The sequence below is a fragment of the Struthio camelus genome, chromosome 20, assembly GCF_040807025.1.
Source record: "Struthio camelus isolate bStrCam1 chromosome 20, bStrCam1.hap1, whole genome shotgun sequence".
Classification (NCBI taxonomy): Eukaryota; Metazoa; Chordata; class Aves; order Struthioniformes; family Struthionidae; genus Struthio; species Struthio camelus.
Genome location: NC_090961.1, coordinates 10,959,826 through 10,973,215, shown reverse-complemented (window position 1 = coordinate 10,973,215; position 13,390 = coordinate 10,959,826). Strand labels below are relative to the sequence as shown.

At 49.4% G+C, this 13,390-nt stretch overlaps 1 protein-coding gene across 8 annotated transcripts in view; it reads left to right on the top strand.

Annotated features, from left to right (window-relative positions):
- Positions 1 to 13,390, top strand: part of LOC104139830 (collagen alpha-1(III) chain-like) — a 123,264-nt gene that overhangs the window by 54,868 nt on the left and 55,006 nt on the right. For all 8 annotated transcript variants that reach the window (XM_068914358.1, XM_068914353.1, XM_068914357.1 and 5 more), the window contains exons 7-8: positions 8,447 to 8,708; positions 8,793 to 9,280. In XM_068914358.1, the coding sequence (XP_068770459.1) occupies positions 8,447 to 8,708; positions 8,793 to 9,280 (750 nt within the window). The remainder of the gene's footprint in view (positions 1 to 8,446; positions 8,709 to 8,792; positions 9,281 to 13,390) is intronic.

Here is a 13,390-nt window from a genome sequence, read left to right as displayed (position 1 = left end):
CATCCTACGTTCATTCGGGCTCGTTAATAAAAAATTCATTTGCAAAATAAAAAGCCAAGTAGATTTCTTTTGGGAAGGCTGAAGAGCACTTCCCCATGCCCTCTACAAAATAGCATTGGAAATAGCAAAAAAAATCTCAGAATGAAACAAAAACAAACACACCCCCACACTCCCACAGCCACCCACACCTGGAATGAGGCAACTTTTAAAACTATTTTGACTTGAAGTTGCAAACAGGCCCAGTCCCCGTCCCAACCGGCTCTCTTAATTTCTTGTTGAATTTACTACATGCCAAAATGAGGGGTTGGGAGGTAAATGAATGCCTTCCTCCACCTCTCCCTGAGATGTGTTTTCAGCCCCTCTTAAATTTCAGGTGCTCTTTAGACTCCCAAGTGTGAGGTGGGAGTTGGAGGCTTGCAAATAAAACCAGGGGATGTTGAGTATACTTGCTGATTGAGGCTGGGTTGAGCATCTGGGTTCAGAGGGTGCCTGGTCCAGACGTTGGAGCATGTCCTATGAAGCTGCTGTCAATTTTGTTGTAGTTTGCTAAGAAATTATGCAGATAATGGACTGCATTGTTCAGGGAAGGAAAATGGGCTAGTGGATGTTAATTGTGATGTATTAATAGTCATACGAGAGTCACTCCTGAGAGACGTTTGCCCGGCTCAGCCCGGTTTAAAAGTCCCATGCAAAGGGTACCCCTTGCGGTCTCGGCGCCGCTCTGCTCTTCCTATGCAAGGAACATGAGAGAAACACCAGGAGCGTCCTGGTCGCCCTCGCTTTCCTGCCTTCCCATGCCCTGGCCGGGCCGGAGTGCTCCGTGCGACAGGAGGCAGCAAGGCTGGGGAGCAGGGTCTCCCCGGCGCCTCCAGAGCAAAGTGTGAGAAACTCTGCATTTTTGGTTGAAAAGCAATGACCATCCACTGTAACGACTGCCTTCGGGCTCGGTTAATTCACTGAAGATGAGGTTGTTCCTCCACTGACCGTAACCCATGGGCCGCCTGAGCGACGGGTCAACATTGCTGCAGCCATGGGCTCCAGGGCTGAGCTGCCGTCTCTTAGCCTGTCAGGAGGGTACGTCGAAGGGATTTAGTTCCTTATAATTAACAGCCAAACCATTATTTCAGATGTACAAATGATTCTTTGGAATTGAATTTTGGCCAGTTCGGTATTGGATTTCTTGCCCACAAGGCCTTGTAAAATAGATAGATTTTTTTTAAGGGTATTTGTTTAAAAAAAATCGATTGTCTTGGGGTCTGTGTGCTACAGCTCCTTCCTGAGCACTGCCGGTTCCCAGGCCTGTCTGTATCCAGTCCTACTGCTTAACGAAAAATGGGTTAAACCTAATGACGCAGGAGGCACTTAACTTGATTTGAAATCTGGCTTATGTGTAACTTTGAAGAGGCCTCTGAAGGATTTTACACTAGTGTAATTGAATCCATTAATTTTGATATATTTGAAAAGGCTAATTCAATTCAGGGCATTTATGAATATTGGCAAGGAGGGAGGTTTCGGGGCAGCCAGGCTCCCTCCCAGGACATCAGAGCCCTTCTGGAGAGCTCTGCTTGCTGTTTCCGCCCTGAACCCACTCCCAAGAGCGTGGGGCAGGTTGGGACGAAAGGGTGGGTAGGAGGGATTGCACCCGAGCATGCAGAAAGCCGAAACTGCTTTCCAGTCAGGAGGAGCTTTGGGAGAGAAAGCTGGAGTTACTTCCTTCCAGGTGCTTAGTTTGCTTCTGAGCCTGCCCTGGAGATACTATCAGGTGATCTAGGTAATAATTTTTGTCAATGACGTCTGGAGACCAGTGGTTTTAAACTGCCCAGGTTCTACGGCCATGGGTCCTCTCATGGCTGGCAGGAGCGTCCCAGCCACGGTAGTCAGCGCAGCAGGCCTGGATGCAGCTCACGTGCTGCTAATGCTCTAAGGGCAACATCCAGAAGAGGGGGGGATTTTCAAGGGTACTATGTATTTGTCTAACGTGAGGGATAGCTATGTGAATGCACACAACCACAGCAATTGCTAATTGCTTTCAGATGGCCTCCGCGTCAACTGAGGGAGGCTCTCTATGGGCTACTTTTACTGCAAACTGCCATTAACTCCTTGAGGTTTCCTCTCCCTGAAGGTCAGTAGTGCATTGTGGCATGGAAAAAGCAAAGAAATGGCAAGCTGCAGAATGGAGATACAGGGAAGAAACTTTGCTACCCTTTTTCACCTTGAGTCCAAGTGCAAAGAAGTGGAAGGCCTCATGAGGCGCACAATGGGAAAGCCATGAAGAATCCTACCTTGTCCTGCTGAGAGCTTGCATTGCCACAGTGGCCTAGACATCCAACCTTGCAGTGGATAAAGCTGATGTCGGCAACTCTGTCCTCGCCCAGTCCACACACTGCATGGGGTCAACCCTTGCTGCAACAGCTTTCAGATTCAAAAAATATGCCCATGTGATTTAGGAGCTGGTCCCCATATTTTCCATGAGAATTAGGTCTTACTTTCCTGAGGAAGGGTGTAGGGTTTGTGTTTTTGCTGTAAAGTTACAGGAGAACGTGACTGATGGGGGCTATGCTGGCTTGATCTCTAGTCCTTATTGCGGGGTAGGAATGCTCTTTCCTTGCTCATTTTCTAGCATTTGTAAAAGGCTTAAGCGAAACCGCATGAACTTATGCTAGAAAAGTGCTGCATTCTAGGTGGAGTTTGTGATTAGCTTGTTCCGATCTGAGACAGAGCTGCAGCAAAAGGGCTTGTCCCATCCTTCTCCTGCCCGATTGCCCATTGCCACCAGTTCCCCTGTCAGCACTACTGCTCCCTTAAGTGTGTGTTAGGTCAGTTCAGCTCCTGGCTCAGGCTGAAAAATAGCTCAGCGAGCTTGCAGAGTAACGGGGGACGAGGAGTGCTGAGCTGTCCCTGCCGACTCAGCTCCACTGGAGATTCCCAGAGAGCCTGGGTGCAGAGCAGTCCTGCTGAGTACTGGGCGAGAAGCAAAGTGCATCCGGTCTGGGGCCTTTTCCTACTTGTTTCTAGCTGCTGGGTGCCCCATGCAGAGGTAAGGATAGAGCCTTTCCCCTCTTGTCTGCACGCCATAGCTTGCCTTGCTGCTCCAGGCTCTGGGCCGCTGACTGTTGCCTGGTCCCACCATGCTGCAGATGAGCAGTGCTAGCTGTGTCCCTGCTCCCTTGTTTCCAAGCCTGACTTTTCTCTACCTTGAAGGCATCAAAGCCACTGTGGTTTAATTAGCAGCATATTTTAATTTGTTCCAAACTCTGCAGGCTAGTTCACTGTACATTGGTGTTTCACTCGATGAAAACCCCTTCATTGCAGCCTGTCCCCTTCAGGAGCTTTGCTCAGATGACTTCGTGCAGGGTTTTTGCTGTTTGCTTTCCTGGATCTTCTTGAAAAGTACCCAGACACTGAGTGCTGTTCAGGAAATGCATCCTTTAGCTTTTGTTTTGCAGCCCTCTTTGGGGCTGCAATGGTAATGAGCTTGTCTGGCGATTGAGCTGCTAGTTGAGCAGCACCCAAGGGAAAATCTGAGAGCATCTAATTGCTGAAGCCAGCTAAAGGAAGCTGGCTGGAGATGAGGCAGGAAAATTTCTTTTCAGGAAGTCAGCTGTCACAGAGGCCAAGGGACATCACGTGCCAGCAGGAGGCTGCATCTGATAGCTGCATTTGCAGGAGGCTCTTGTTCGAAAGGTTTTGATCTCTATATCATCCCATTTCTACTCTCTTCCTCCCCAGGGGCTTGTTTTCTGCTTGGTGCACACAGTCACGGGTCAGCAAGCTCACGTTCCCGGGGGGCACGAAGGGCTTCTCTACTCCACAGGCAGTTTTGTTAGCAGGTGAAGCAAGTGGATGAGGCGTGCAGGATATACCCTGGAGAGGTTCCCAAACCCAAGGAAGTGCCCTTTCAGAATTAGGGTCTTCCTAGCTCTCTGTGGCTTATCTTTACTCCAGACTTCTCCTTTTCTAGCTCACTTTCCATTCTCCCTGCTCCTCTCCCGTTTCATGCATTTTATGCTTTAGTGGCATGCAGTGGTTTCCACTCTGCAAGGCAGGATCACCAGTCCTTGTTTGGAGTGTCTGGGGAAAGAGGGCTGGCTGGTCACTGCCAATTTTTGCTTTCCCACTTGCCATCTTTATTTTCTTTGCTTTTTATCTCTTCTGCCCTATCTCAACTTTTACTCCTGGGCGCTAGGTTGCCACTTGCCTACTTAATACCTGCTCTAGGCACCTTTCTTTAAAAATAGGACTACCTGTGCCATTTGGGACATAACAACCCTGATGGCAGAGGAGAGCTGGCCGTTTGGTTAGGGTGGTAGCGCTGGCTGGAGGATCAGAATAACACAGACACCAACACTGCTATTTTCTCTCTCTGTGGGGGGTTCTTGCTTCTGTCTGCAAGCGAGGTGACAAATCTGTGCTAAGGAGTGAGGAACTGGGAAGAGAAAGATCAAGGAAAACAGCTCACCCCCTGGATGTCTGTAAGCACAGACCTGTTCCCATCCTGAATCGATGAGCCTTGCTATCCAGGGATGCTCCCACTCCTGATGCCAGCTAGGACACAGAAGCACTGGTTTGCAAATCACTGGGCACCTCTACCCTGCACGCTGTTAAAACAAAATTGTTCTCTGCTGGGGTTTAGCATTCCTTTAAAGAGTTTATGGAGCCAAGGGAAAGTTAAGCGTGGGAATGGAGTACAGTTTCCTTCCTCAACTCTCCTTCTATGCATTTAACTCCAAATCAGCAGTGGCTTTAAAAAAGCCAAACCGAAAAATAAAATCTGCGGTGTACTTGGAGCCTGGCCACACCTGCGTTCTGGGCCACGGCGGCAGAAGGGGGCCAGGGCTGGGCTTGGTGGTAGCAAAGTGGGCAGGGCCTGAGAGCATCCCCAGGGCAGGATGCCACCCCGCAGCGCAGCCTTTCCCGCGCCTCAGCTTCCCCACACACCCGGTGCTGCCGTGCGATGAAGCTGCCCTGCTTCTGGTTGGCTTTGCAAGCTGCCGGGCTTGCCACCATCTCTGCCAAGGTAAGGGGGCGGACAGGGTCTCCTCCAAGCTCTTCTGCGGGCATCTTGCGGCCGAGGTGGGGGATGGCACATGGTTTTCGTTGCAGCATGACCCTGTGTTTGTTGCAACGTGACCCTGTTTGTCATGACTGCAAGGTCTAGTTGGATTCCAGGTTATTAAATACTTCCTGAATATCTCCTTTCCCAGGTGCACATCTGCTAAGCTGTTGATGTTTGTGTAGATACAACGTTATTTTACCCCCAAATAAAACCAGATCGGCACATTTGAAGTTTACTAAATGACACATGACAAATTGGTTTTTAAAGCGTCCATGAAGAGAATAATAACGATACGTTGGTTAGAAGTTAAGCAGCACGTGCAGTGAGAGGAAAGCGTATGTTCGTCTCGTGTTCATAAATCTTTTTAAACAAGGGAGCCTGAGCAGCAGGATGGCACGCGTGCATCCTCCCTCGACCTCTGCACGAAGGTCTGCCCTTTGGGAATTGACTTTCAGCTGCTTTCGTTTTTAATCAGGCTCTTTTTCCCAAAAGTCTCTGTACATAGAGTGGGGAGACCATCTTGGCTCAGGGAAATGTTGTTTCTTGGGGTATTTCGGCTTTGTTAAGTAGCTAAGAAAGTGGAGTCAGTGGCTGTTGGCCCAGAATCCCTCCTGACTGCAGCTGCAGTGCCTGGAGCAAGAGGGGTCAGATCAGGTGGAGGGAGCGGAGAGTGGGGCTGTTGGAGCTGCAGGGACACAGCCATTGGGGCCGTCTGCTGGCACAGGGAACTGCTGACCCTTTGTGACAGCAATTCGTGTCTTCTGTGATCTTTGCAAGGAAATAAGGGCAACTACGGGCTGTTAGAGCCACTGGTAATTCAGCATGGCTATGTCTGTAGCACTGAATTGGCAAATGCTTGTTGTGACACCTCGACGTGGTCTGAGATTAACTCCTGTGGTTCCTGCATGTAGTCTTAGATCCATCGCCAACCCTACGTAGTTTACCTAGCGCAACACCAGATGGACCGACAAAAAATCATTTGTGCTGAATGATGCATTGTGGGCCTGGCCTCCTTCCTCGTGTCCATGTAAATGTGGAGGCGCTGGATTTGTGTCAGGGTGGTTTATACCCGTGGCTGGAATCAGCAGGATTTTTGAGCTGTGCTAATTTTTAAGGTGGATGCTGATTAGCCCTACGTAGAACTTCTTATGGGGAAAGCTCCTGTTTTGAGTAAATTTTGGAAGGGAAAAAAAGTTGTCAAAGTGCTTTATTTTACTCTCTTCAAGAAAAAGAAAGGTTTTTTTTCCTTTCTCATTTGAGTTAGGCTTTCACTTATAAAATCACTTGTATTTATAAAACAACTTCAAATCCAAGTAAATTATAACAGTTTATACATAATAAACACGGCCCCCCCTCTCCAAAAAAGCCTTCACAATTGAAAAGAAAGCACGAACCAAACTTTTCAACCTTGACATTTCTTGAAAATATTCACCTTCCCTCCCCATTCAGAATGGGAAAAATTCAGAAACATCCATTCTCATGGCATGGCACAATTGCTGCTCAGCCCTAGCCACGAGGGTGCTGATCTGCCAGGTAGGGCTCTTTTGGGAGAGGAGGCTGCCCTATGAAAGTGCCGTTGTCTTTGGGGTGTCCTGGCCCTGAGAGCAGCTCCTAGACTCTGAAACGCGATCTTCCAGCAGAGCGAAGGCTTTGGCACAGCCCTGCTCTGGCTCCTGTTGGAGCTCACCTCCCAGGGCTTTGGGGAAGAAGTGGGACAGATGCCTGTGCGGAGCCGTTCCCCGTCCTGTGCCTTGGGCCATGCAGAATCGCAGGGTCTGGCAGTGAAATTATTGCTTTCCTACTTGTCCTCTGTCCAAATCCAGCTTGGCGTTCCCACATGAGCATCTGTCTCGGGTCCATAGTGCAGAGCAAAATCAGAGCTGAGTAACGGGTTCAGTTGAAAGGAGTTAGGGTGGGAAGGGTGAGCAATACCTCCTTGTACCTCCCTGCTCCCCTGCCAGAGCCCCAGAGCCACACGAGGCAAGTGTGGGCCTGCATCTCCCTCTAGTGACTTTTCTAAGGTTATCTCTGTTCATCAGCAGCATTGCACTAGCCCCTAGGACCACCAGCCAGGGTTGAGGTCCCATCACGGGCTTTTTGATGTCAAACACTGGACAGAAAGAGTCGTCTGTCCTCCGTGGAGCTCAATGGGAGTGTGGAGCAAAACCCGAGCAGGTGGTGGTAGCATGCCAGGGTGATGGAAATGCTGTCAGCCGTTTTCAGAGAGGCAGCTACCCACTGCTACCCATCAACAGACCCGTGTTTGTGGCTCAGTGTGCAAGCCCCATGTGAGAGAGTGACACTAGCGCTGGGTGTAAAACCAGACATGCATTTTAAACCAAGGTGCACTCTGCAAAGTTTAACTCCCCCCCTCCACCCCACATTCAGAGCTTTTGTCTTGAGTATGGATATTTTTAGGAACAGAGCAATTTTCCTCCATCCCTGGGAGGTGCTCGGATGCTCTTTGTAGGACTGGAAGAGCCACTGCTACTCACACTATCCCGAAGGGACCGCTTAATGTGGCAGCTTAAGACAAAGTGAATCCCTTGCAAGCCACTGTGTTAAATTAATTTGTCACGAGTGTCCAGAAGGCTCCACTTTGGCTTGCGTCTGCCTTCCCTTCCCGACCCCTGGGGGTTTGCCAGAAGTGTTATTCCAGCTGCTGTTTGGTTTGGGAGGAAGCGTGCAGTGGACGCTGGAGAAATGCTTGCTTTGAGACGTCTGTGCCTGCACCGTTTCCCCGGAGACTACCAGGAGCCTCGAAATATGTGGAAGCAGCTAACTGAAAGGCTGAGGGGACAGACCGATGTGACTTTACAATATTTGCTTTAATTATTTTAGTAATCACTCCCAGGCTTGGATTTCTGTCACTAAACTGTGGGCTCTTCTCTCAGCACCCCTCCAGCATAGAAAAATATATCTAGGATTATTAGGATGGGACTTTGAGAAGGAGATTTTGTGTTAAATTTGGCTCACCCTGACAAGTGTAGGAGAACTGGGCAGTGGTCCCTTGTTGAAGGTGAGTTTTATTTGAATGCAACTGAACTTATCCCCGCTGAGCGGTCCCGGCAGTAAGTCGTGGGTTCCTGCTCGGGGCTCACAGGCTGTGGGCTGCCGGGTCCCCTCCAGCTGTGCTCACACCTGCAGGGAATTAACAAGTCATACTGGGACGAGCAAGGAGAGCACAGGGGGAGGCTGCGTGCAGCATGGTGCTCACACTGTCCCAGTCAAGTCCAGGCACTGTTGCGCTAAAAGTGGGTCATAAGTACAAGTTGGTCCAGGATTGGGTCAGCTATGCAGAAATGTCCTCTGAAACCTGGAGCCCTGAAGAAAAAAGCTGCGGGATTTAAAAGAAAAAAAAATCAATTTTTTTCCCTGCTTTCTTTTCAGGATTCGAAATTCACCAATTCTGATTTGACCTTGGGGCCACCTTGGACATGGGAGGACTCGCAGGAGACCCTTAGCCTCCAGCCTGATGGAAATGCCTTGACTTCAGTCACTGCTACTGACGTGCCATCTGCTGAGGAGGAGGAGGGAAGCCTTTCTATTGAGGAGGAAGGCTTTGAGCTGTTGAACTCCACCTATAATAAAATCACTGGCCCTGGCAGGCCAGGGCTCGGCCGAAGTGGCCCACCAGTTGCTCGTGATTCCAGTGAGTCCATTGTTGCTGTTACCTCCCTTTCTCCTGAGCATCGTCACGATGCTCGAGTGGCTGATGGTGCTTTTATCCTCCCAGGAACCTCAGCCAAAATAAGCAGACCAGCTGCCAAGAAGGAACGTGCCTCAGATCCCCGGGAAGAGAACGTCACCATGGAAAAGCTGAAGGGTGATGTGGGCTCCCACATGTGGCTCTCTCCCAGCAAACCCGTTGATGCCGCTGTTGATCTGGACACTCCTTCCGCCTTCTCCAAAGTCTCTTCATCAGTCAGTCGGACGGCCACCTCCAATGGAAACGTACCCAAGGTCCTTCCTGAGTCACTGGGCAACGGGGAGGTCGGAAGTACCCTGGAGCGTCCTTCCAAAGCTCCTGTAAGGCCTGAGGCTGCAACAACCCCCCCGCAGGCAAGGCTCAGCAAAGGTGTCCACAATATGTACCACAATATGGCTGGGAGTGAGGCCAAGGGCCTTGCAGACCACCGAGAGCAGGTCCTGCCAATGGCGGATGGACAGCAGGTTCGCATGAAGCCAGGACCGCCGGGGCTGCCAGGACCACCAGGCCTGCCTGTAAGTAGAGGAGGAGATCGCTGTGTGTGGGGAAGGGTGCATGGGGAGACAGCCAAAGGCAGTTTGTGTACAGCGGGTCATCCTGAGGCAGTGGAGCAACAGCAGGAGCAAGTTCAAAATGTCCCTTTGTCCTAAAACATGTGGATTCAGAGGAGGGAGACGTAGGTAGGCGAAGCTGAAATTAGAAAGTTTTCTCATACCAAACGTGGTGGAGTCCAGTCGCTGTGCTGTTCCCCTCACTGGTGTCTGTGCTGGTCTGAGATGTGGCTTTACCTCCTGCATATGCTTCTCCCAAGCCTGGGTCAGACCTGTGAGGGACCAGGTATCTGCTGTCCTTGCCCACAGCATCTGACAGAGTTTATGGGTGCAACTCTTCCCCTCCTGACTGTGACAGATGTTGGAAGCGGCCAGCTGAGCTTAGGTCCTGGCACTTTGTCATGAGAAACCAAGCAGATGGATAGATAAACCTTCTTCATGCATGCAGTGTACATCTGTGCATCAGCCCCTACGCTTGATAAGCAGCAGGTTTTCTGATGTCTCCTAGGGAGCTTCAGTAGCAACCAAACAGGAAGAGGAGGATGGATACCAAATATATATATACCATACAATACTGATCTCCCCTGCCCTAGAGTTGATCTCAAGTCATTTATTCACATTGTTGATTTTCATCTCATACAGGTCCTGTTGGCCAGAGCCAGGCTGATGGGCTGTGAGCGGGGCATAGTCATGCCACAAAGTCTTCTCCAGTCCCATCTCCCTCTTAGCAAGCCTCAGGCCTCAGCCCTGGAGGGGGCCTGTGGTCACCGCTGGTGTTGCTGTGCTTTGCTTCCCCAGCAATGTGACAGCCAAAAAATCATGCTGGATCAGAGCAAAGCATTTAACTTGTCTGGAAATACAATATTTTAGTTTTTTTTCAGATTATTCATCCATTATATTAAAAAAAAAAATCTTTATTTTTTAGTCTTGGTAAATCTAGGATAGATGAAGATTTAGAGAAAAAGTCAGTCTTCACTGAGAAGTATCTGAATTTTCTTTTTTTTTTACATATTTTCCCCTGTTTATTTATTCAGCCAAAATGATATGCTAAATTTGATTCCATTTCATTAAAATTGAATTTTTTAGTTATAGAGCAATTATATGTGTGATTATCAGTCACCCAGCAGGACTGCTGAGAATGGCCATGAGCTCATTCTCATCTTCTCGCGGTGCATAGATGAGTGAAAGCTGGCTGGGACGTTTCTGAATTCAGGGCTGAAGTTTGGGGTTATTTTTCAGTTGGAAGCTGTGGATTAGGTCTGTGCAAGCGGCTGTTTTGACAGCTGCGGGTCCGATTGATTGCCACTAAATTGTCATCCTTCACCTGCAGTTGCCGTGCGATGACACTGTGGCGGTTGCTCCTCTGACAGCTCTGACTGGGTCTCTAATGATAACTAACTCGGCGCTGGGTAAAGCGGAGTAATCAGACCTCGAGAAACTCTGTGCCGGTGGAGAGATTAATCCCTCTCAGCCCTCTCTCTCAGACAAAATACATTTTGTGAACATTCATGGCGTTCGTCATCAGTGTGTCAGGCCTCATAGGACACTGGTTAAATTTAGGACTGCCAGCTTCCCCCTCAAGCCATCTTCTTGTTACCACAGTTATTGCCTGCAAAAATAGAAGAAAATAGCAAAAGGAACAGATGCTAAAGGAAGATGAAAAAATCCCAGGAGTCACAGAAACGTCATGCCGTTTGACAGCCCTGCTGTCACTCTCTCAGGGGAGGGAGGAAACATGGGAAGGAAGGACGAGAGCCAGGAGGGAATTGTTTTTCCCTTCCTGTAGAAAATGCTGAGATTTTGTGTCACACGCTCCGATGAAAGTCCTGGATGGAAAAGGGGAGAAAAGCAGCTTCGCGCTGGCATTAGGGGTTTGGTGTTGAACAGCTCACAGTGCAGTTTTGTGGCGGAGCTTGAACCCGTATCTCTAACCCCACGCACAGGTGTGCTTCTGATGTGCTGTGGCATGGCCAGAGCTGCTCCTCTTCTAGCTAAAACCATCCCATGAACGTGGCAACCCTTCCCGAAGCCTTGTCATTGCTCCCAGTTCCTTTGGTGTCTGAGTGCTGCTTGCCAGAGCCGTGTCGTCGTTGCTGGAAACTTCCACCACCGGGCAACTGTCAGTGTTTTGCAACATGTCCAACTCATGACTGGTGGAAGGGAAAAAAAGAACAAGCAAAAAGAATAAGCAACCTGCCTTAGCAACCTTCATTAAAGAGAATGTTGAAGCTTTCCTTTAGAAACCTGACTCAACCTTACCTCTGGTTTTGGTGTTCATGCTCTCCATGGGGCTTGTGGCATGCCTTTGGTTGCTACTGGGTCACCTTGGGCGTCCTTACCAAGCCGCCAGGAAGTGAGAGTCAGACAGAGTAGGTGTCTGAAGATGAAATCTCAGGTTATTCTTAGAGGAAAGGTTTGGAAATAATGTATTTTTAGTGTCAACATTTTTGCTTTTTTTTTTTTCTTCCCCCTCCTCCTCCTTCACTGGCAGTGTCAATCAGGGAAATCAGCGAGTTTTAGGGAAAAAATGGTGGTACTAAAATGTCATTTTCTGGAGTTTAGCTTAAAAAAGAAACCCCCAAATCAAAACACCTTTACCTCCCTCTGATAAAACATCCTGAGAGCAGGGAGGAGAGGGGGTGCATGGTCCTCCCGAGCGCAGCTCAAGGAAGGTCCATCTGTATTAGGCAAGAGCAGGGAGAGAAAGCAGAGCTTGGAAAGGAAATCTGGGAGAAACGGCTCAGCTTCTTCTGTATTTAGTATCATGAGGGTGACATTCATACCTGACTGGTTTGTCACAGTCAGTTAAGCAGAACAGAGAGATGGGCTCCTCTCAGTCAGTTGAGAAGGAGAAACCGGTCCGTATCTCATTGGGATGTGCCTCGAGTGCCTGGGAGGTGATGGGGTGCGCGGCGCGAGCAATGCTCCTGGCATAGTTGTGAAGGCAGAGTCTGTGTGTGCGTGTGCACACGTGCAGACACAAGGACATTTACATCTGCCTATGCAAAACCTGCTTTCCCCTTAAGTCACAGAATCTCCTTTCCTTTTCCAAATGCAGAGGTTAAGCATGTGCGTGCTGCCACGTTGGAGCTGTTTATGGCTGTTTGCTTAATCGCTTCCCCTTTCACATCTCGGGGTTTTATATGGGCATCAGGAGTTTCTGATTGCATCCATATAAAAGCAGCAGCAAAGCCACTGAAGGGCTTAGTGATGTCCGTGACGCTTCTGGGCTTCACGCCTCCTCACGTTTGTGTTTCTGGTAGGGCAGGTGGAGGTGCCGGTAGGCGTGGAGATGGGGAGGTGTTTGAGCTGCAGTGGTGCAAGGACTCTCCGGAAGGTTTCCTTTTCGCAGTCTGCCAATCCGTAGGGCTCTGCGGCTCCCCTCAGCTCCCTGCTCCTTAGCTAGGTGGGATTCTCCCAGCTGGCCATCACAAACCCCTGCTACTCCCTGGGCAGCGTCGCAGTCCCAGGGAATGGCACGAGCTGCGGCCGGAAGATTGAATGCAAATCCTTAGTGTAGCAGCTGGGAGCTGGTCCTTTTCCAGCTTTGAAAATGGGACCCAAAATGTTACTGAAGAAGGTGGGCTTGAAAATGACTGTAGCAGTTCACAGTCACTCCTTAGTCCTGTTTGTCACTGTTTTCACAGGGCATTGATTGCTCTTCCCCTTCCCACTGTTCATCTGCTCTGGCCACTCTTTCGACATGTCTCTCCAAAATGGGCTTGAAATACTCTCCCCTCTGGAGGAAGAAATGGTGCCCAGGCTGCCCTGCCCTTGGGAAAGCCAAGAGATACTTTTGTCAGCCAAGACCACTTCTCCTTTTGGAGCATCACAGCGAGAGCGGGACACGTGGCTTTGGGGAGTGGTATTCATCCCAGACAGCTGTGGCTGGCAGCATGGCACAGACCCTGTCCCACTTGTAACCATCTATCTTCCATAAAGGCATCTGAGATCTGTGGGGAAAAAAATATTGTGAGAAGTGGAAAGCGGTTATTACTTTAAAATTTGCTGATTTTTATGATCTTGATAATCCTCCTTGCCATGATTTAATAATTGTGTTTCCAGTATCCAAAA